At 42.0% G+C, this 23,986-nt stretch overlaps 2 protein-coding genes across 3 annotated transcripts in view; both read left to right on the top strand.

The window, feature by feature from the left end:
* PUS7 (pseudouridine synthase 7) overlaps positions 1 to 9,496 on the top strand; it is a 30,788-nt gene extending 21,292 nt beyond the window's left edge. For both annotated transcript variants that reach the window (XM_070947313.1, XM_070947314.1), the window contains exons 11-16: positions 526 to 686; positions 2,418 to 2,544; positions 3,380 to 3,481; positions 5,736 to 5,865; positions 7,639 to 7,730; positions 8,739 to 9,496. In XM_070947313.1, coding sequence (XP_070803414.1) covers positions 526 to 686; positions 2,418 to 2,544; positions 3,380 to 3,481; positions 5,736 to 5,865; positions 7,639 to 7,730; positions 8,739 to 8,875 — 749 coding nt within the window. In that variant the 3' untranslated portion in view covers positions 8,876 to 9,496. The remainder of the gene's footprint in view (positions 1 to 525; positions 687 to 2,417; positions 2,545 to 3,379; positions 3,482 to 5,735; positions 5,866 to 7,638; positions 7,731 to 8,738) is intronic.
* A 3,200-nt stretch (positions 9,497 to 12,696) lies between these two features.
* RINT1 (RAD50 interactor 1) overlaps positions 12,697 to 23,986 on the top strand; it is a 31,856-nt gene continuing 20,566 nt past the window's right edge. The window contains exons 1-5 of the mRNA XM_070947293.1: positions 12,697 to 12,761; positions 15,077 to 15,665; positions 18,550 to 18,626; positions 22,358 to 22,553; positions 23,536 to 23,777. Coding sequence (XP_070803394.1) covers positions 15,618 to 15,665; positions 18,550 to 18,626; positions 22,358 to 22,553; positions 23,536 to 23,777 — 563 coding nt within the window. The 5' untranslated portion in view covers positions 12,697 to 12,761; positions 15,077 to 15,617. The remainder of the gene's footprint in view (positions 12,762 to 15,076; positions 15,666 to 18,549; positions 18,627 to 22,357; positions 22,554 to 23,535; positions 23,778 to 23,986) is intronic.

The raw sequence follows: 23,986 nt of genomic DNA, 5'->3' as shown, positions 1-23,986 counted from the left end.
CAGTGCCGTTGTAAATTGGAACGGTCACTAAATGAACTGTCACAAGTCAAGGACTACCCGTAACAATGTCATTTGTCAATACAGGCAGTCCTCGACGTACCACACTTTGCTTAGTGACCGTTCCAAGTTACAACGGCACTGGAAAAAAGTGACTTGTGGCCATTTTTCAGACTTACGACCATTGCAGCATCCCCCGTGGTCACGTGATTTACATTCAGAAGCTGGACACCTGATTCACATTTATGACGGTCGCAGTGTCTTCCGGGCAGGGGCCACGTGATCCCCTTTGGCGACCTTCGGACGAGCCAAATCAATAGGGAAGCCAGATTCACTTAACGCCCGGGTTACTAATTAAAACAGCTGCAGGGATTCGCTTTAAGACATGTGGCGAGAAATGTCGTAAAATGGGGGCAAAACTCACTTAACAGATGTCTCACGTAGCGACGTAAATGTTGGGCTCGATTGTGGTCGTAAGTCGAGGACTTAACAATTCTTGCCTTTTTCCGTCAAAATTTCAATTTACAGTTGAAAAGGGTTCCTTGGTAAAATGCCGAGAGGAATGGGCGAGGACGAAAGACCCCGAGGCAGCCTTTAAGACCCTGCTTGAGAAAAGATGCGTGGAAGGCCAGTTACTCTGGGGGCTTTCTAAATACGGCCTGAAAAATATCGTCTCTGCATTCAACATGGTAAGAAAGAGCGTTTTTTTTTAACACCCATGTCAGTGTTAGGGTGGGGTTTGAAGCATTGGTGAAATCCTCCATAATTTGCCGCCGGTTCGCTGCCTGTGCATGCGTGGTTCGCGCCAAACGCACCCTTCGCGCAGAGAAAGGATGCTTAAGAAGGTAAGTAGAACAGCAAGGGGGGGGAACAGCTATGCCGCGCTATTTAGATTCGCTAGAAATAAATCGCGCGGCACAGCTGATCATCGGAAATACCGGTTGGGACCAACCTGTCGCTTTTTTTTTACTACCAGTTCGCCGAACTGGTAGCTTTTATCATTACCGGTTCTCCCGAACCGGTGCGAACCAGTAGGATTTCACCACTGGTTTGAAGACTCTTTCTGGACAGGCTGAGAAAATACAGGCAGTCCTCGACTTACGACCACAATGGAGCCCAGAATCTCGGTTGTTAAAGTGAGACGTTTGTTAATTTTGCCCCGTTTGACGTCCTTTCTTGCCTCCGTTGTTAAGTGAATCATTGCGGTGGATAAGTTAGGAACCCGGTTGTTAAGTGGAATCTGGCTTCCCCATGGACTTGGCGTTCGCATCACATGACCATGGGGCCTAGCAACGGTCATAAATATGAACCAGTTGCCAAGCGTCTGAATTTTGATCACGTGATTATGGGGATGCCAGAAAGGTCGTAACTGTGAAAGATGGTCCTAAGTCGCTTTTTTTCAGTGCCGGTCACTAAACGAACTGTTGTAAGTAGAGGACTATCTGTATATAACTTCTTGAATTCCTCAGACTTTACAAAATTGCTTGCATATTTCCATCACAATGTGTTCCATTGTATGATGTGCTCCTTTTGTATATTTTTTACTACTAATATCCGTGCCCTTTATGCCATATGATAAATAAATATATACACAGCATAATACTCAGCTTAAAAAAAAAAAGAGAGAAGAGAAAGTACAGAATACCTTTGGCCAAGGTTGAAAGAAAAAAAGAACTAAACATTTAGCAAATATTATTCTGTGTTCTCGAAACATGAGTCTTCACTGTAACTAAATGTAAAATCTAACTAAAACAATTATAGCCTTTGTTTGTTGTTGATATTATATTGGGAAACATATTCAATCTGAGGAAAATCCAATGCGATATTAAGATTTGATTTTCCTCAGGAAATACGCTGCTATTGATTGTTACCACAGATGTGCTTATTGTCAACTCGCAAAGTATCCCTGGCCTGCTTGACTTGCCCTAGGCAAGGGGGAATGGGAAAACCGGCAAAGCAGCATGGCAGCCAAAAACAAAAGCACATTCCAGACATATCTCTCTCAAGGCTGTCTCCCAAAGTTACCCACAGTGGTCAGAGGGGAGTGATCTCTACCACCCGTGAAATTGCTCCATTGGCGAATGTGACTGATGACACACCCTGGGAGGAGAGGGGATACAGGGTCATGCCTGGGTCGTAAATTACGTGGGGTCAGAGTTGGCTTCACGTGGAACATGCCGACATGAAGCTCCTAATAAATAACTGGATTTCTTTTGAAGCTTGGCTCAAGGTTCATGATTTAATTAGGGCATCCATAGGAACACTGATATTTAACTGTTTATACGCCTCTTGTTTTATACATTCTTGCTGCATTCCTCTCTATGATTATTAGGTATCCTATTTGATACAAGACACTGATTGAATAAACCAGTAAATAAAGTGAAGTGTATGCAGCATATAATGATACTTTTCTCTTACAGATAACAAGAAATTATCGTTTGATGTATATTCATAGTTACCAGAGTTATGTATGGAACAACATAGTGAGCCAAAGAATAGAAGAATATGGGTTGAAAGCAGTTCCAGGGGATTTGGTACTAAAAGGAGGTAAAATATTAACAATTCTTCAGGTTGCAGATCATGAAACATTTGGCAAATGGGCTCCCGAGCTCCCGATTTTCGGCCATGACGGCCTCCTGAAACCCTCTGCCAGCAAAAACGGAGCTCGGGGAGGCCTCATGCAGCCCACCCGGGCTCTGTTTTTAGCCATGACGACCTCCTGCAACCCTCTTCCAGCGAAATCGGCCTCCCTGAGCTCCCATTTTCACTGGCAGAGGGTTGCAGGGGGCCGTTGCAACTAAAAATGGAGCTCGGGAGCCTGTTTTTGCTGGCAGAGCGCTCAGGCCACCACAGGTGCCCCCGGCACGAGTGACGTTGAGCTGGCCACGCCCCTCCCAGCCCCCCTGAGATCAAACACAACACTGATGCGGCCCTCAATGAAATCGAGTGGCCCTCTCGAGCTCCATTTTTGCTGGCGGAGACACCGTAGGGAGGTCCTTTGCTGTTTTCAGGGCAGCCCCCCGTGGGCCAGATCAAAGCATCCCGCGGGCCTTGAGTTTGACACCCGTGATCTAGTATGTAAGTAGTCCAGGTTCGAATCCCAGAAGGGTATGTCTAGCTGACGAGAGCTAAATAGCTTGAAATAGATCTATGCTAGACTCCCTTTTATTTCTTTGTCGGTAAATATAAATTTAACACAAAAATAGTTTCTGCTTAATAGGCTTTCCTAGGTTTATTGTTCTGTGTTAGCCAAGTCTTTCTTAATTCAAATTGTGTTTGGTCTTCCTTTTCTTTCTTTTAACTGTGGTTTTTTCTTTTAAAGGAGTATAGTATAGTATAATAGTATAATATACTATGGGGAAACTTCTCTTTTGACTTTAAGGTACAGCTGTTCATATCGAAGAGGCAGATGTGGATAATTACACCATCCATGATGTTGTCATGCCCCTTCCTGGCTTTGATGTGATTTATCCAAAGCATAAAAGTAAGAGTTTTGTTCAAAAAATATGCCCTAATTGAGTAACAACCCAAAGGGAGAAAAATAGAGTGATTGACGATTCATATATGATGGTGTTCATAACTTTCCGTATATTCATATTAAATTTCTCATCCATTACCGAGTTTATCTATTGTATTTATTTGTTTGTTACTTAATTTAGCTAATTAATTAATTAATTTAAAGGGGCACGGTGGCTCAGTGGCTGAGACACTGAGCTTGTCAATCGAAGGTCGGCAGTTCAGCTGTTCGAATCCCTAGTGCCGCGTAATGGGGTGAGCTCCCGTGACTTGTCCCAGCTTCTTCCAACCTAGCCGTTCGAAAGCACGTAAAAATGCAAATAGAAAAATAGGAACCACCTTTGGTGGGAAGGTAACAGCATTCCGTGAGCCTTTGGTGTTTAGTCATGCCGGCCACATGACCACGGAGACATCTTCGGACAGCGGTAGCTCTTTGGCTTTGAAATGGCGATGAGCATTGCCCCCTAGAGTCGGGAATGACTAGCACATATGTGCGAGGGGAACCTTTATCTAATTAGTTTTATATGGCTGAAAAATGACTCTTGAGTGTCATGCAACAATCCAATAAAAGCAAATTTGAGTTTGAAATCTTACAGCTCCTTCATCCTAAACCTTGATGAATTCGCTGGATTTTTCATTTCATCTTGATATTATTAAGATGGAGTCTGCCGGAACAATAAACAATAAATTCAGTGTCTCTAGTATCAGCAGCATTCTAGGTAGGTATTATAATAGTATACCAAAAAAAAAAAATACAAAAATTAAACTGATAAAAAAGAATATTTGAAATACAGAAATACAATCTTTTTATATCGCAGTTTACTTTTGTGGGGGTCGGTCCTTGGTTTTTTTTGAGCTTGGTTGTTTTATTATTTTATTTATTTATTATTTTATTAAATTTCTATACCACCCTACTCCCGAAGGACTCAGGGCGGTGAACAGCCACTAGATAAAACACATAAATACAAAAAATTTAAAGTAGAATAAAAACGAATTAAATAATTTGGCTGAAATTTAAAATACCCCATAATTTAAAACAAATTAAAATTTACATTTAAAAAGGGGAGAAGATTTAGGCCAGGCCAGCTTGATGAAATAAAAAAGTCTTAAGCGTGCGACGGAAGGTGCGCAGATCCGGGATCCTCCGTATCTCCGGGGGGAGTTCGTTCCAGATAGTAGGTGCCCCCACAGGGAAGGCTCTCCCCCTAGGGGCCGCCAGTCAACATTGTTTGGCCGACGGCACCCGGAGGAGCCCCTCTCTATGGGAGCGTACTGGCCGGTGGGAGGCTATTGGTGGTAGCAGGCGGTCCCGTAGGCAACCAGGTCCTAAGCCATGGAGGCTTAGGTTTTCTTGCAGATACTCCATTACCAAACTTAAGTAACATCATCAGTGCTACCAATGTTACATATTCAGCACTGATGACATTATATAGTTTGGTAATGAAACGTCTGTAAGGAAACAACCAAGCTCAGAGAGCATGTTCTGTCCCCTCCCACAAGTGGCCTTGCAGAGGCTCAAATAGCTCGGCAGTAACAAACGCAGGCTAGAGAGGCTGAAGCTGGCCCTTTAATAAATAGTTCTCTTCCAAAGAGTATATCAGTCCAATAGTTACCGGGCAATGTTGCAAAGGTCTTGGCAGACAGCCATCAAGCTAATGCAGGAATGCAGACTCTTGTCAAACAAAACTCCAAACTAACAGTTGTAAATCCACTGCATCCAAAACTCCAACAAATTGTTCACCACGCCTTTCCAGCCCAGTCACACCCCTTTTATACTTTGTAGGGTGTGGCCCTACGACTCCTGACCACACCTCTTGGGACGTGGCAATAGCTGTTCTCTACGACGTCTCCTACGTCTCTCTCTTGCATCCAATAAGGGCTCCCCTCGTCGTTACTGGCCTCTGTTTCCTCCTCAATTTGTCAGCAACTGTCAGTTCTTGCTGACTCACCAGTGAAGACGGCCCCTCCGGCACATAGCTCGTGACAGCTTCCTCCTCCTCCATATCATCCTCCAACTCAGCGTGTGAAGATAAATCAGCCTCCGGGGCCGGGGTCACAACAGAGCACTAAGGACCCCCCCCCCAAAAGTAAAACTCAACTGCGATATAAAAAGATTGTATTTCTGTGGTGGAAGGGAGATGCTTCAGCATGAGTGTGGCGATAATATTTTTTTACTCTCATTTGCGTGTTATAGTTCAGCATCTGTCCCTTTTTGTTGACAGTTGGAGAAAGCTACAAGGAAATGCTAGCCAGTGACAACCTGGATATTAACAACATGAAGCACAAAATTCGAGACTACTCATTATCTGGGGCTTATAGAAAGGTTATTATCCGACCTCAGAACGTGAGCTGGTAAGTAAACAAATACAGGAAAGTCTAATTTATTCAGGGTTAGATGCAGGGGTGAAATGCTCCCGGTTCGGATGCGATGGCGGGTGGTGGTTCGGAGAACCAGTAGCAAAAGTCCCTGCCCTCCCCATGCCCAGCTGAGCCGCACGATCATCAGAGGCTTTTTTTTTTTTTTTACTTTTAAAAGCATTTTTTCTACAACCTCTTCGGCCGAAAAAATGCTTTTAAAAGTAAAAACAAAAAGCCTCTGATGATCGCGCGGCTCAGCTGGGATCGTCAGAGGCTTTTAAAAGCATTTTTTTCTGCAACCTCTTCGACTGAAGAGGTTGTAGGGAAAAAAAATGCCTTTAAAAGCCTCTGGTGATCCCAGCTAAGTTGCCTGATCGTCAGAGGCTTTTAAAAGCATTTTTTTCTGCAGGTTGTAGGTTGTAGAAAAAAATGCTTTTAAAAGTAAAAAAAAAAAAAATTGGCCACGCCCACCCAGTCACATTACCCCCCCCCCCACCAAGCCACACCCAAAGAACCGGTAGTAACAAATTTTACATTTCACCACTGGTTAGATGTGCATGTTCTCCTTCCCTCACCTTCATTTTATTGGGATATGTCTCAGTGATGGGTTTCTACCAGTTCGCCCCGTTTCGAGTGAATCGGTAGCGACGGTGGCGGGAGGCTCCGCCCACCCTCCCGGATGTCATCACGGACACTCTGTGCATGCACAGATCCGAACCGGTAGCGAAGGTAAGTGAAACCCACTACTGATATGTCTGAGAATTTTATTTCTTAGGTTAGGCCAGGGGTAGGGAACCTTGGCCTTTTTATGACTTGTGGACTTCAACTCCCAGAATTCCTGAGCCAGCCAGGAATTCTGGGAGTTGAAGTCCACAAGTCATAAATGAGCCAACATTTGAGCTAGAAGGTTTGTCGGGAATTTGTCTTCAAATTTTCCCACCAAACTCCCCAATTCCAACTCCTTTGTTAAACTCTTTTTGTTCCCCCACTGTATGTTTTGGAGCAAAAACATTTTGATCATGAAATTTGTGTAACCATTTTAATAACTGTTCTACTGCTACTGTATGATGGAATCGTGAAATCCTGTACGGGTAGTCCTCAAGTTACAACGGTTCATTTAGTGACCATTCAAAGTTACAGCGTAATGGAGAAAAGGGACTTATGACTATTTTTCACATTTATGACCGTTGCAGCATCCCCGTGGTTATGTGATCAAAATTCAGATGCTTGGCAACTGGCATGTACTTACCACAGTTGTAGCGTCCTGGGGTCATGTGATCGTATTTTGCGAACTTCTGACAAGCAAAGTCAATGTGGAAGCCAGATTCCCTTAACAACTCTGTTACAGGGGTGGGTTCTACTTATCTTTACTACCGGTTCGCAACGGGATCGCGTGCATGCACTCGCTTCGCTCTCTCGCGCACCTTCCTTCTGCACATGCGCAGATCGCTTCTGGTGATGTCAGGGTCAGTGGGCAGAGCCTCCCACCAGTTTTACTACCGGTTCTATAGAACCGGTACGAACCGGGGGCAACCCACCACAGCTCTGTTACTAAACTTAACTGCAGTGATTCACTTCACAACTGCGATAACAAAGGTTGCAACATGTGGCAACACTCACTTAACATCTGTCTCGCTTAGCAACATAAATTTGGGTCTCAATTGTGGTCAGAAGCCGAGGAGTACCTGTAGAGCATTCAAGTTCCACCTTAAATGCAAAGTTTTTCATTGTGGTTCATTTTTAACTCTCGTTGTATTTTTATAAAAGGGAATTGATTGAATACGATGATCCTAAAATCCCATTATTTACTACTGACTTGGATAAACTGGAAGGAAAAATACCTGCAGCTCTTGCAACAGGTAAATATTTAAATTAATCCAACATGGTATCCTGTTAGAGTGGTGCGGTGGCCTAGAAGGGGAGCTCTCGCCTCACAATCAGGAGGCTGTGAGTTCGATCCTAGGTAGAGGCAGATATTTCTCTCTCTGGGCACAATGAGAATTTATCTGCTGAAATAAAACTCCGCATTGGTGACAGGAAGGGCATCCGGCCAGTAAAACACCCTGCTAGCTCCATTCAGTTCCTCAGACTCCACCCCGCAAGGGATTATGGGGTCATTAAATGATGATGATGGTATCCTGTTCAGGGCCAGAAAAGGTTTTAATGTTTTAATGTTAACCTTGAACATTATTTTTTTAAATTAATATTTATTAAAAGCTTTCATATGCTAATCTATATATGTATAAAAGCAAAAACCACTCACGCATTAATCGCGAAATCTCCAGAACCGTAAAGCCTACAAACTTGAAATTTGCCACATATGTTCCTCTTGGCTTCTAGGTGCTCACTAAGAAAGGATTTTTCGAAATAACCGCCAGAGCAGTAGTATTTCCTATATTATTATTAACACACTCTGATGCTAAGGAGTTGTACTCCCACTCCCCACCTCAAAAGAAATCTGTTCCAAATGCAAAACACAAGCAGAGGAGAGGAGTTTCACTTTCAGTTTTATTTTCACAGCAGCAAGCAGCTTTACTACAGAACAATTGAGCTAAGCCACGCCCAGCCTCCTTGCCGTCTCCTCTTTGCTCACACAGCAAATACTGTTTTGAGTTTCCAAACACCCCTCATCTCTCTCACACACTGACAGGATGCTAGCCAGATGAATAACGATGGATGCTGCGGGCTGGGACATTCTACTCCCCCTCCCTCTCTGTTCCAACTGCCAGTTGCATTATATTAACAAACTGATGCTACAGAGTTACATATTCTACATTAAGTTTCAGGCTGCAAGTGTCAATTTATCAAGCCCAAACACGTAGTTGGGTGTCCAGCTACTCTTTTAATGTTTGATTTACTTATTGCAGGAGGCAAATACAAGGCTCTGAAGATGGAGTTCTCCCTCCCGCCATCTGCTTATGCCACAATGGCAATTCGTGAAGTGCTAAAATTGGACACCAGCATCAAAAGTCAATCACAGTTAAACACAACCTGGCTTCGTTAATCCTTTTCAGGGACCAGATAAGATTTCGACATGCAAAATTTCTTCCCCCTTTACTCATTTTATCTTACCCACATGATTTCTAATTGAGCTGTATTTTTGTATCAGTTGGAAGGACATTATTTCAGATTGGCTGTAAAAATTTTAATTTTGTGTTTTTTTAAACCGTTTGAACAAATATGGTGCTCCCTACGGCAGAATTCAAACTACCAATTGGCTTTGTTAACGGGATTTAACGCTCAGAGATGTTTCACTCTCATATGGAAGCAAACAGGACATCATGAATATGGTTCAGATTAAAAGTAATTGCAAATACATTTCATTCTGCAGGTCTGCAGGAATATTAAAACGGATATCTGTATCCAATGAACAGATTTCTTTAGCCTTAAGAATGCTGAAAAGCCTGCTTTCGCAACTACTGTTGACAAAAATGTTCACCTCTTTTCCAGCTGCTATAATTTGATTTGTTCTATTGTTTAATCTCTTGTTTTTCCTAACATGCAAACTTGGAAAGAAGCCAACACCTAATAACAGAAGTAGCACATCAACAAACATTTTATGGTTCGTCTGTTGCTGGCAATAGATGAACTTGGAAAATCTGCACCTTGACTTAACAGGATTAAATGACCCATTCTGAATTTGATATTTCGTGCGTCTGCGTTTTATTTCTAAAACTTTCCAAAATATTCTTTGCTTCCTTTTTTGTATTTATTAATTTTTAATGGAAATGTGCTGCTCGGCTTTATTCGTTTAGATCACAAATACAAAGGCTGAATTTCGGCAAAATGCTTGATAAACTCAACTTTCATTTATTTTTTTATTTTATTTTTTATTTATATGCCGCCCTTCTCCGGAGACTCAGGGCAGCTTACAATGTGTTAAGCAATAGCCTTCATACTTTTGTATATTTTATACAAAGTCAGCTTATTGCCCCCACAAACCGGGTCCTCATTTTACCTACCTTAGAAAGGATGGAAGGCTGAGTCAACCTTGAGCCTGGTGAGAATTGAACTCGCAGTAATTGCAGGCAGCTGGAAGCTAAATACTACCTTTTAACAGTAGTATTAGTCTGCTGTGCCACTCAGGCTCCTTTGATATCATATTATGGAGCAAAATCTGCCATTTTAAAAAATGAACCAGATAGATTTCCCTTTGCCAAACCTATTCTCTGATTGACAGATGGGCAAATCTTAAAATGAGGGCAGCATTTAAGGAACATTGTTTGGGTAAAGTTATCAGCTGCTCCAAATAGACCACTGCCTCCAGGGCCTACCGCACAGTTGTCATAAAAAGAATATCTATCCAAAGAATTCTGTAGTCAGTTCTAAAAAATTCATCACCTTCTCACTTCCTGTACGTATTTCAATGAGATGTTTTGGCATTTCTCAAAGTAGATAAGATCCAAAGTGCAGTATCATTGTAGGAGATGGAACGTAGTGTCACTGTTACGGAGAGGATGTGAAATGACCTCAGCGTGGCTGGAGAATCAAAGCACTGCATGATGAGATAGGATGGGCAGTTGTGTTCAGGTGTGAACGGATGAGGTGTGTGGCATATTATTTAACAAAAGATTAACATTCCCACCCTCGTGTTAATGGCATTGCGGATCTCTTCTTAGCGCTGTTAGTGCTTTTAGGTTTAAAGACAAAAAGATACTTCGGAAGTACATGTGCAGCATCTACAGTATCTATGGTTCCTTGAAAAAGCTACATCTTTTTCTTGAAATTTAATGGGAATTTCCCTGGGGAAGGAAGGAAACATTTTTCATGTTAATTGGGGCATATGAACACACTTTCCTTCCAAACTGAGAGTTGGGTGGCCATATAAATTTAGATGGATGGATGGATGGATGGACTGATTAGATGGATGGATGGATGGATGGTAGGTAGGTAGATGATAGGTAGGTAGAGATGGATGGGCGGACAGACAGATATAGAGCCATAGATTAGAGAGATATAGAGAGAACCATAGGACGGATAGATTAATTAGATAGATAGATAGATAGATAGATAGATAGATACCCTGTTTCCCCCAAAATAAGACATCCCCTGATAATAAGCCCAATCGGGCTTTTGAGTGCATGGCAATAAGGCCAAGCGCTTATTTCAGAGTTCAAAAAAATATAAGGCAGCGCCTTATTTTCGGGGAAACACGGTAGATAGATAAGAGAGAGAGAGAGAGAGAGCCAGTGGATGGATGGACAGATGACAGGATGAATGGATGTGTAAGGTCCCAGAAGTTTCCCTGAGCCACTGAGATGCTAAAGAGAGTGTGATCAGAGACGAGGCTTGCAAAAAGAAACAGATTTTATTTTTGGCCAAAAACAAATACTGGGTGAAACTATATCCAGAACATACAGATACAATGCATGTGCAGAAGGTATGACGTGCTTTTATATCTTCAGAATACCCAATTCTGCCCCCACCCCACCCCACCCCCTGCCCATGCCTTCCTTGTAGCCCTGCATTGACTGTGCAGCAAGGAACAGAGGTGGATGAGAGCTTAGCAACAAAGGGGCTAGGTGCTTAGCAACACAGGTACCAGGCTCCGAGTTTTACAGAAAAACAAGATAACAGAAAGTGAGATTGCTGGTAGGAGCAAATGGCTGAGGCAATTCCACTTTTCAGCGAAGCAATTCTTACGGAAGCAAGACAGCAAGTTGTTATGTCCCTACATTCCTCCCTATTCTACTCCTCCTATGTCCCTACAGAATGAACGGATGGGCAGATAGGAGAGCTCCATAAAATTCACCCCTCATGATTCTGTGGGAGTTTAATCAGAGGGGGAAATCCATTCCAGCACTGGAAAGGTTAAGACTGGTGGAAGTCATGAGCTGGGTATCAGCTCAGGATGGTATCACATGGGCAAGGAGGACATCTTAGAAGAGAATGGAATTCTTTATTGGCCAAGTGTGATTGGACACACAAGGAATTTGTCTTTGGTGCATATGCTCAGTGTACATAAAAGATACCTTCATCAAGAATCATAAGGTACAACACTTAATGATAGTCATAGGGAAGAAATAAGCAATCAGGAAACAATATCAATATTAGTGCCCAGGACATGCTGGGGCACCATTTTCCATAGACTCAGCATGATTTAAACCATGATTTTTCAAACATGGGCACTTTCAGATGCCAGGATATCTTCAACTCCCGGAATTCCCCAGTGGGCTCAAGAATTCCGAGCTCTAAAGCATGGAGATGAAGTATGAAATATGAAATTAAGATAATGTTAAAATATATGAAATGTTTTCTTATGGGAGTTAATCTTTTGTTAAATAATTGTTAAATTAGAATAATAATATTATAAAGGGATATATAAAGTTGCCAAATAAGAGAAATTAAATAATTTGTTAATTTTGGATATGGGATTATTATGCACAAAAGAATCTTAACCGATGGACACACTTTCTGTGATTGTAATGAATGATGGTGTTTTTATGTTTAAAAATTCAAAAAAAAAAAAAAAATAAAAATAAAAAAGAATTCCGACGGCTAAAGTCCCCCCATCTCTGAAAGTTGCCAAATTTGGAGAAAAAAAAACCACACCACCATTTTAAACTTTTTATTCACACGACTCCTAAACACCCCCCCCCATCCTTCCCACTTACACCCAACTCCCTCCCCCCCCCAGCTTTCCATTGAAAGCTTCCCGAAGAAGCACATCCGGCCACGAACCGGAAACTGGGCACTCTAGGCGGGCCTCTCGCGCTCCTCTGCCCCGCTCTTCCCAAAGCGTCAAAAATCTGCGACGGGTCGCCTCGTGAAACGTCAGGAACGTTAGGTTTCCCCCCCCTCCCTTTATCGGAGCGACGTTGAGTGCCGACGCGTCCAACGTAGGGAGGGAAGGAGGGGGCGTGGCTTATGCTGACACGCGAAGGAGGAGGGTGAGTGTCCGCGAACCCGGGTTTTGTATTCCCACGACCTTTCCCTTCGTTTCGCGTTCCCTTCTGCCCGGGAAGACGGTTTTAAGCGAGTGTTGCGGACCTCTGGATGCCTCCACCCAGCAGTCTGCTTCCCAGGGCGCTCAGCCCTCTCTCTCTACTCCTTAAGGGGATCCTTCCTGGGGATGGCCAGGCCTGGCCGTTATTTTTTCATTGACTGACTGATTGATTGATTGACGGACTGACTGATTGATTGGGCCAATGGCCTGCCAGATGAAATCATAGAAAGGGGAATAAAAGACAACATTTACGACCAGGATCGACAGGGAGAAATGGGGGCGATTATATATTGGCAATTAAAAATCAATCAATCAATAAACTAAAGAGGGTATATTCTGAACACATTTATTAAGATGAGATAAACCTTGACTGTCACTGTTTTCGTGAACGCTGTGGCACACATTAAAAAATGAAATTCTTAAAAAATGTTAAAACAGGAAAAAAAAATGAAATTTTGATGCATATATGTGTGTGTATCTGTATACACACACACACATATACACATTTGTGTGTGTATGTGTGTAGATAGATAGACGATAGATAAATATACATATGCATACATACATATTTATCTTCTCAAGTTTTAACTTTTTACATACATATTTATATATCTATATATCTATTTATCCATTATCACAGTCGACAGGGAGAAATGGGGGCGATTATATATTGGCAATTAAAAATAAATGAATCAATAAACTAAAGAGGGTATATTCTGAACACATTTATTAAGATGAGATAAACCTTGACTGTCACTGTTTTCGTGAACGCTGTGGCACACATTAAAAAATGAAATTCTTAAAAAATGTTAAAACAGGAAAAAAAAATGAAATTTTGATGCATATATGTGTGTGTATCTGTATACACACACACACATATACACATATTTGTGTGTATGTGTGTAGATAGATAGACGATAGATAAATATACATATGCATACATACATATTTATCTTCTCAAGTTTTAACTTTTTACATACATATTTATATATCTATATATCTCTATTTATCCATTATCACAGTTGACAGGGAGAAATGGGGGCGATTATATATTGGCAATTAAAAATAAATGAATCAATAAACTAAAGAGGGTATATTCTGAACACATTTATTAAGATGAGATAAACCTTGACTGTCACTGTTTTCGTGAACGCTGTGGCACACATTAAAAAATGAAATTCTTAAAAAATGTTAAAACAGGAAAAAAAAATGAAATTTTGATGCATATATGTGTGTGTATCTGTATACACACACACACATATACACATATTTGTGTGTATGTGTGTAGATAGATAGACGATAGATAAATATACATATGCATACATACATATTTATCTTCTCAAGTTTTAACTTTTTACATACATATTTATATATCTATATATCTCTATTTATCCATTATCACAGTCGACAGGGAGAAATGGGGGCGATTATATATTGGCAATTAAAAATAAATGAATCAATAAACTAAAGAGGGTATATTCTGAACACATTTATTAAGATGAGATAAACCTTGACTGTCACTCTTTTTGTGAACGCACTGGCACACATTAAAAAATGAAATTCTTAAAAAATGTTAAATAGGAAAAAAATGAAATGTTGATGCATATATGTGTGTGTGTGTATATGTATATGTTCACATATACATATACACAGACTTACATTTGTGTCTGTATGTGTGTAGATAGACGATAGATAGATATCATACGCATACATTTTTATATATCTGTATATCTATCTATATCTCTATTATCACAGTCGACAGGGAGAAATGGGGCAAGTATATATTGGCAATTAAAAATCAATCAATCAAAGAAAACACTGTTCAACATAGAAATGGAATATGTGATACAAAACAATAAAAATATTTTTTTAAAAAAATACTTTAAATATTTTGTTAGGGATAACTCTGGATTTTAATATTGCACATTAATACATAATTGTAGTGGTTTCTTCTTCTTGAGTTCAGTGTTCTCTGTACACTCCTGATATGGTCTTTCTACTTTATCCCAGATTTTGCTTTTGTTTATCATTCATGTATTTGAACAGTGCCTGGAAGTTATATAATTACAATATATAATTATAGTATATATAATATATGCTTACAGCAAAAAAAATCCCTTATGCTTATTTTCATACTGTGTCCTGTGTTCCCTTATACGTATTTTTGCCTAAGTAGAACAGTTTCCCATTGAATAACATCTGGGAGACAGCATTGGTGTCTTAATATTTATGGACAATTATGATTTCCCCCCCCCCCAGATGAAAACAAAGGCGGATCCATTAAGGAACATGACTCTTTAAGACAATTGGAAGAATTATGGACTGTTGGAAAGTCCAGGAAAAAAAGAGAATGCATGAGAGGACAAAAGAAACAAGAATCTATGAATTAGAGACTTCAGTTGCTATGTGGCTGGCAGTTTTCCTTCATGGCTGTTTTGGACAAAACCAACAATTCAAATTAAAACATTGGGAAAGCAACCACAGGAGCCAGGACACAATTCCAAACGGCCATTACGTGTTCTGATGGTTCTACATACCTTTCGTTAACCCTATCCATTCCATGCTCATCTTTACTGACTGAAGCTAGCAATACAATTCTAACAGACTGAATTAGCAGAGATAGAAACACGGACATTGGCTTCCATGCTTCCTTTAAATCTTGTACCGGCCTTCTGATTATATCCAAAACGGTCTGTTCTGTATGACATTTGATATTTGACACTTCGGTCATATTACTAAGCCGCTTTTTTATATATATATATAATTCATCCAAAATCTAAAACCGTTTGCTGTATTGGAAATGGCACAACCAGGGATTAAAAGTGCCACAACGTTGGGGTTTACTGAGGTAGGTGATTTTTTTTGTACCTTCTAGTTCTCTGGGTTAGCTATCGGAAAGTAACTGGAAAACTCCCTTCTTAAGTTAATTGAGTTAAAAGTTTTTAAGAAGGGGTTGGACAACCCTTTGTCTGAAATGGTATAGGGCCGTGATGGCGAATCTATGGCACGCGTGACACAGGTGGCACGCGTAGCCATATTAGTGGGCACGCCAGCTCAGCTCTGGGGCGCATGCGTGTGCCGGCCAGCTGATTTTCGGGCCTTCTGGGCCCACCAGAAGTAGGGAAACAGGCTGTTTCCTGCCTCTGGAGGACCTGGGGGGTGGGGAGGGTGGGGAAGGCCCATTTTTCTTTCTTAACTGGCTCCAGATCCTCTCTATTTATCTGGGGAGGGCGAAAACAGCCTTCCCCACTCCCATGGAGGCCCTACGGAGGCTGAAAGGGCCCATTTCCCAACTCCCGGTGGGACAGGAGGTGACGTTTTTTGCTGTCCCCAGCCTCCAGAGACTCCTAGAGACTCCTAGAGAGGCTCTGGAGGCTGGGGACAGCAAAAAATGTCACTTCCTGTCCCACCGGGAGTTGGGAAAGGGGCCGTTTCAGGCCTTTGGAGGGCCTCCGAGAGAGAGAGAGTGAGAAAGGCTGTTTTCACCCTTCCCTGATAAATAGAGGGGATCTGGAACCAGGTAAGAAAGAAAAACGGGCCTACCAGGCCATCATGTGCCAGGAGCGGGGGGAGGGGGTTTGCGCGCGCATGAGCGTGGGCACATGCGTGCGCGACCCTCCCCTACCCCCCCTCTCCTGGCACGCGATGGCAAAAAGGTTAGCCATCACTGATATAGGGTCCCCTGCTTGGGCAGGGGGTTGGACTAGATGACCTACCAGGTCCCTTCCATCTCTGTTAATCTGACTAAGGGTTTCCTGCCTGAGCAGTGGGTTAGACTAGAAGCTCCCTTCCAACTCTGTTCTATTGTATTCTATTCTAATTCCATATGTATTGCTGGTACTTCTTAGAGTTTAATTTCAAATATCTATGGATGGATGATATTTATTTATTTATTTATCTATCTATCTATCTATCATCTATCATCTATCTATCTATCTATCTATCTATCTATCTATCTATCTATCTATCAATCAAATTTCTATACCGCCCTACTCCCGGAGGACTCAGGGCGGTGAACAGCCAAGATAAAATACAGATAATACAAACATTAAAAGTCCATTAAAATTATTAAATATTTTGGCCGAAAACAAATTTAAAATACCCAATTTATAAAACAAATTAAACGATTTAAAAATTTAAAAGGGGGAGTTAGGCCAGGCCAGCCTGCTGAAATAAAAATGTTTTGAGAGCATGACGAAACGTGCGCAGATCCGGGATCCTCTGTATCTTCGGGGGGAGCTTATTCCAGTTGGTACGTGCCCCCACAGAGAAGGCTTTCCCTCTGGGGGCTGCCAGTCGACACTTTTTGGCCGACGGCACCCTGAGGAGCCCCTCTCTATGGGAGCGTACTGGTCGGTGAGAGGCTACTGGTAGCAGAAGGCGGTCTTATAAATACCCCGGTCCGATGCCATGGAGCGCTCTAAAGGTGGTAACCAAAACCTTGAAGCGCACCCGGAAGACCACCGGGAGCCAGTGCAGCTCGCGCAGGAGAGGAGTCACATGGGAGTGCCACTTTGCTCCCATAACCACCCGCGTGGCTGCATTCTGGACCAGCTGGAGCCTCCGGGTGCTCCTCAAGGGGAGCCCCATGTAGATAGATAGATAGATAGATAGATAGATAGATAGATAGATAGATAGATAGATAGATAGATAGATAGATAGATAGATATTGCCATTTCTCTGTACAGGACATCTTGCTTTAACTTGAAAAAAGTGACCTAGGACACATTTTCAGAACTATCAAGACATGCAATTGACATGTTCCTTCCGAAACGCTTCCATGGTGAGAGGATCAGCTGGTGACATCACCATTGCCCAGTTAGGAAGGTCTTTCATGTCTCTGTTAAGTTGCCTATCAGAGTAGTACCTGTTAAGGATATTATTGTGTTAACAACCAGCAGAGCATAGAGCACATGGAAACGGTGCTGGGAGCAACAATGAATAAAATACATACAAACTGGTTTATCAAAGTGTTTACTTTGTAGTGAAAAAACAATCTCATAGTCTTTAATCAATCCAAGACTTAGCCAGTCGTAATCAGTCCAGAGATACAAAATTCTTCTTACCAGTTCATAGTAAAAGGATCAGACAGGAACAATATAAATAGTTCGTAAAAACAGAATAAATAAACCATGATCACATTAGACCGTGTAAGAGATCAAGTAGAAATGACAAAACAGCAATAGGTAATAAATAGTAGCAAGTTCGCGCTAATAACAGGTCACGATGGTGGCATGTCCACAATGACTACATTCAAGCTCTCCCTAAATACAGTTACTGCAGAGTTTATCCAATCAGGATACAATGACTCAGCATTACAATGACTCAGCAGTATTTCTTAAAGCCATAGAATATATATTCATCATGTTAGCTTATATATTGCCTGGACAACCTGTTAGGCATGCACCATATCCTAACAGTACCCCTCTATCTACTTGCGGTCACCCGCTTTCGAACCGCTGAGTCAGCAGGAGCTGGAGTGGCTGACGGGAGCTCACCCGTGGCACAGCAGCAGCCAGGTTTCAAACGCCAACCTGCCAATCGTCAGCCCAGCGTCCTAACCACATGAATCATCATGCTCCCAAATCACAGCTATTGGCTTTTTCTGTTTGGAATTCTGGGAGGTGATCAAACATATTTGGAGGCTTTGGTTGAGAAGAAAAAAAAGCTACTTTAGTTGTTCTTGGAAGCTAAGTGCAATCCAAACCGACAAATATATTCTCCTTTCTTAGCAGGAACCCAGCAGAGAGGAGGAGGAGGAGGAGGAAGGGGAAGGAACAGAACATCCTGCAGACGCTGACATGTGTTGGTGAGTTCCTACAAAGAAGAATACTAGCATAGATATAAGAATATGTCTGCTAAGTTTTGGAAGTGCAAGCAAACTCCTGTTGTGGCCTGTCAGCGGCCTGTGCAGATTGTAGCTGATTCAGACAATGAGGAGGCTGGTATGGTGCTGCGCCAGCAGCCTGTGCAGCTGGCGCTTGAGTCAGACAGTGAGGAGGCTGGAGAAGATGTGGTGCCAGAGGCAGGGATTCAGCCAGGGCCTTCAGAACCTCCCGAAGCTCCTTTAAGTGAAGAGGACAAAGAGGAGGAGCCTCTTCTCAATGCACGGGTGCGCAGAGCTGCCAAAAAGCAGGAGTGGCTCCTCAGGAGGAGGTCTCCTCGAGAGTAAGGCTTGGGGCTAATTGGCCACTCCCTTAGCCTATTTAAGGAGGAATGCTGATTGCAGCAAGCTGTAGGGAACAACTTTAGTTCACTCTCCTTGTGTCTAGATTCTCTGCAAAATTGCTTCTGGGCTTTCTGCCAACTCTAGTAAGACTGTGATTACCTTACCTCAGAATTCTTGTAGGCTGTTAAGACAGTTTATTAACAGCCTTTGGTTGATAAAGACTGAGTTATTTGAGTAAAATAAGCTTTGTATAGAGTTTGTGTGTGCTGCGTTCTTTGGGGTCCATAGCTGGGGCAGAACAACTCTGGGTTCGTATTACCATATGTTGTGAACATGCCCGAAAGCAAAAAAAAATTACTGGTCCAAAGTACACACCGGGCTAGAAAAAATGATAAAGGAACATATAGATACAAACCAGAAATATTTCTGTTGGGCATCATACCAGACAGATATAGTAAAAAAAATGCATACTTAATAATACATTTGCTAATAGCGGCCAAAATCGTGTTCACACAACATTGGAAGGCCGAGGAGATCCCCAGGGAAGAAAAGATAACAAACATTTTAGAAAGTGCAGAAATGAATAAACTAACATTTGAAATTAAGGAAAAGGAAGACCCTGAATATTTTGAGGTATGGGACCTGTTCTATCGATGGTTAAATAAAGAGAAACAGGAGTTAGAACTTCAAAAACCGTAAGAGATAGATTAATCTTATTATTAGGAGTGTTTACCGTAACTTATTAACTTTGATTAATTTTGATTAGTATTAATTAATATGTATTGATGTTATTAGGGAAAAGCACTGTTATGATGAGATTACTATTAGAGAATACTATTATCATTACTGTGATGCTTATTACTCAAAAGAACTGTAACCAGACAGTTCGAGCAATGCAACCAACGAATAGTTGGGAAAACGCCACTGAGGCATTCCTGCGTAAAAACTGATAAATTTCTTTCCAAAATAAGATAAACGTCATTTTTGAAAACCTCCAGTGATGGAGCACCCACAATCTCAGGACGCAAGCTTATTCCACTGATTAATTGTTCTCACTGTCAGGAAATTTCTCCTTAGTTCTATAGTTGCTCCTTGATTCATTTCTATCCATTGCTTCGGGTGCTGTCTGGAAACAATTTACAGCTAGATATTTCTTCCATCCTGGCAGTGCTAAGCAAATACCGTATGTTAGGCACCAGTTGTCTTTTCTTCAGCAGAATGGGTAAAACTAGCAATAGCACTTAGCAATAGCGCTCTTAGACATATATACCGCTTTATAGTATTTTAATCTGTGTTTCGGCCGAAATATTTAATAATTTTAAGGGATTTTTTAATATTTGTATTATTTGTATTTTATCTTGGCTGTTCACCGCCCTGAGTCCTTCGGGAGTAGGGCGGTATAGAAATTTGATTAATAAATAATAAATAAATAAATAGTGCTTTACAGCCCTCTCTAAGTGGTTTACAGAGTTAGCATATTTACCCCCAACAATCTGGGTCCTCATTTTACCCACCTCGGAAAGTGTTGTGGCTCATATGTGGCCTGTGCAGCTAGTAGCTGATTCAGACAGCGAGGAGGCTGATGTGGTACTGTGCCAGCAGCCTGTGCAGCTGGCACTCGAGTCGGACAATGAGGAGGCTGGAGAAGATGTGGTGCCAGAGGCGGGGATTCAACCAGGGCCTTCAGAACCTCCAGAAGCTTCCGTGGGTGAAGAAGAAGAAGAGGAGGAGCCTCTTCTCAATGCACGGGCGCACAGAGCTGCCAAAAGGCAGGAGTGGCTCCTCAGGAGGAGGTCTCCTTGAGAGTAAGGCTTGGGGCTAATTGGCCACTCCCTTAGCCTATTTAAGGAGGAACGCCGACTGAAGCAATTTGCAGGGAACAACTTCGTTCACATGCCTTCGTGTCTTGTCTTGCTTATCTTATCAGCTTCCTGCAAATTGCTTCTGGGCATTCTGCCAACCACAGTAAGCTTACAGTATTATTCTTTGAATTCTTGGCGGCTGTTAATGCAGTTAATTAACAGCCGTTGTTGTAAAAAACTGGTTTATTTAGTAAACTAAGGTTTGAACGGACTTTGTGTGTGCTGCGTGCTTTGGGATCCGTAGCTGGGGCAGAACAGTAGGATGGAAGGCTGAGTCAACCTTGAGCCTGGTGAGATTTGAACTGTAGGCAGCCGGCAGTCAGCAGAAGTAGCCTGCAGTACTGCACTCTAACCACTGTGCCACCGTGGTTCCATTGGCAAATTCAGTTCCACCCGTTGCTCAGTGAAAATTCCTCTTGTTACCCTTGGTTTTAAGTTCTTAGTGTGAGGGCATTATTCTTTCATTACTAGGAACCGAGGCCATTTTTCCCATTGAACTAGGCAGTTTTAGAAATGGGACAGAGAAGAGGGAGTCAAGCTATTCTCCAAAGCACCTGAAGGGAGGACAAGAAGCAATGAATGGAAAAGAATCAAGGAGAGAAGCAACCTAGAACTAAGGAGAAATTTCCTGACGGTGAGAACAATTAAACAGTGGAACAACTTGCCACCAGAAGTTGCGAATGCTCCAACACTGGAAGTTTTTAAGAAGAGACTGGACAGCACTTGTCCACGGTGGAATAAGATCTCCTGTCTTGAGCAGGGAGCTGGACTAGAAGACCTCCAAAGTCTCTTCCAACTCTGTTATTCTGTATTCCAAGCAATGTATGTTTTCAGTATGTTTAGGAATTCGCAGAGCAACCCTTGAGTAGCAAGGGTGTGCGCATGAAAAGCGATTGAGAGTAGTTAGGAATAACACAGCCAACACACAGATACACTGAGTTGTGTTTACTTTCAGGAAATAGTAAGGCACAGTCCAATAAACAGTCCAGGTCATACACAGATAAAGCAGTAGATAGTAAAACAATAGTCCAGGGATAATCCAATAACAAAGTCTTCTTACCAGTCGTCATAGTCATACACATTAACAGTTCTTCTGTATTTGCAAAACACAGCAAAAAGCAGTAAAGAGCACACAGCAAACAGCAAAGATATCAGTAAAGAGAAATAAACCATGTTTCTAGCTCCCTCTTAAGGACATTGGCTATAGAGCTAACCAATCAGGACACAGTATGATGTAATGCAGCAGTAATCATTTCCTAACACAGTACAGAAGATATTCTGGGATTGTTTCCTCTGAAGATGATAACTTCCCATTTAAAAAAACCAAAACTTTAGTATGTATAGAGATTGTTTGCCATGTATTGTCCTATTTCATCAAGTTTGCATTTGTGGGCGTTTAATACTTTTCCTGAGCTCTTCCTACACCTTTTACAAGCGTTATTTGGTGTTTGCAAAAATGTTTACAATTGCTTGGGCTTTTGTATATTAACAATCAACTTGTTAAATTAGTACCGCAGATCACGTCGAAGTGGGAAACTTGAACCCTGGAATCAAAAGGATTCCTAAAGACCCAGAAACCTGTGACATCCCGTTCGACGTGTCCGAATTCGTAGAAAGGAAGGTCGGAAACGATTACGACTCGTTAAGCAAGCTTGGGGAGCTGATTGAACAGTTGTCAAAAAACAAGATGAAATTAGAAGAACAGGTGAGCTCCATTTTTTTCTGGATAGGGAAGGCGTGTTTAAATGCTTTAAGAAAAAGAGTCCACTTTTTAGGTTTCCAGCTATTTTTATTCTAAATATAATATTGGGCAGCATTTTCCAGGGCTTGGCATTGGTTCACATGTTACAAATAATATTTGACATATACAGGCAGTCCCTGATTTACAACCATTCTTTTAGTGAGTGAATTTACAACGGCACTGAAAAAAGTGACTTATGACCAGTTTTCTCACTTATGACCGTTGCAGCGTCCCCAGGGTCATGTGATCAAAATTCAGTCACTTGGCAACTGGCATGTACATGTGACAGTTGCACTAGCCTGGGGTCACATGATCACTACAGGTAGTTCTCAGCTTATGACCACAATGGAGCCCAACATTTCTTTTGTGAAACGAGACGTCTGTTAAGCGAGTTTCGTCCCATCATACGACTTTTCTTCCCGCCGTTGTTAAGTGAATCACTGCAGTTGATAAGTTAGCAACCCGGTTGTTAAGTGAACCTGGCTTCCTCGTTGACTTTTGCTTGTCCGGCAGTCGCAAAAGGGGATCACATCCTAGAAAGGTCATAAATAGGAACCAGTTGCCAAGGGTCTGAATTTTGATCCCATGATCATGGGGATGCTGCAAGGGTTGTAACTATGAAAAACGGTCATCAGTCACATTTTTCAGCGACGTCGTAACTTTGAACAAACTGTTGCAAGTCAAGGACTACCTGTATATGTAACCTTCCTAGCCAGCTGCCGACAAGCACAGTCAATGCGGGAAAGCCAGATTCACTCAATAACCATCCAATTCACTCAACGGCAGTGATCCGCTTAATAACCGTGGCAAGAAAGGTCGTAAAACGGGGCAAAATTTACTTAACGAATGTCTCGCTTTAGAAACAAAAACGTGAGGCTCAAATGCTGTCGTAAGTCGAGGACTGTCTGGATAACAGCCTGCATCTCTCTCTCTCGCATCGATGCAGGTCCTCACGGTTTCATCCGAAGTTCCCAAAAGGATCCAGAAGGCGTTGCAGAACGCAGAAGATTCGAAGAAATCTCTCCATCAGCTTCTGGAAAGCGAGAGGATTTTGTACGATTCGGTGAATGGCCACCTGTTGACCTCCAGTCCTTGGATGGAGGAATTTGGTGCCTTGATCAGTCAAATAAAAGAAGTCGAAAGACACCTCGCTTATTTAAAACAGATTTCACAAGTGGAAGAATTAAGGTAACGAACGTTTGCAAGTCGTTTTATATAATTTCAGCCGAATGGAAGGCGGAGGTGGTATTCAGCAGGTTCTGACCAGTTCTGGAGAACTGGTAGCGGACATTTTGAGTAGTTTGGCGAACCGGTAAATATTACCTCTTAGTGGCCCCGCCCCCATCTATTCTCTGCCTCCCGAGTCCTAGCTGATCGGGAGGAAATGGGGATATTAT

Source organism: Pituophis catenifer, unplaced genomic scaffold (assembly GCF_029215685.1).
Source record: "Pituophis catenifer annectens isolate HBS135680 unplaced genomic scaffold, rPitCat1.0.hap2 SCAF_7, whole genome shotgun sequence".
NCBI lineage: Eukaryota > Metazoa > Chordata > Lepidosauria > Squamata > Colubridae > Pituophis > Pituophis catenifer.
Note: the sequence above shows the minus strand (reverse complement) of the source record. Positions and strands in the feature narration are given on the sequence as shown.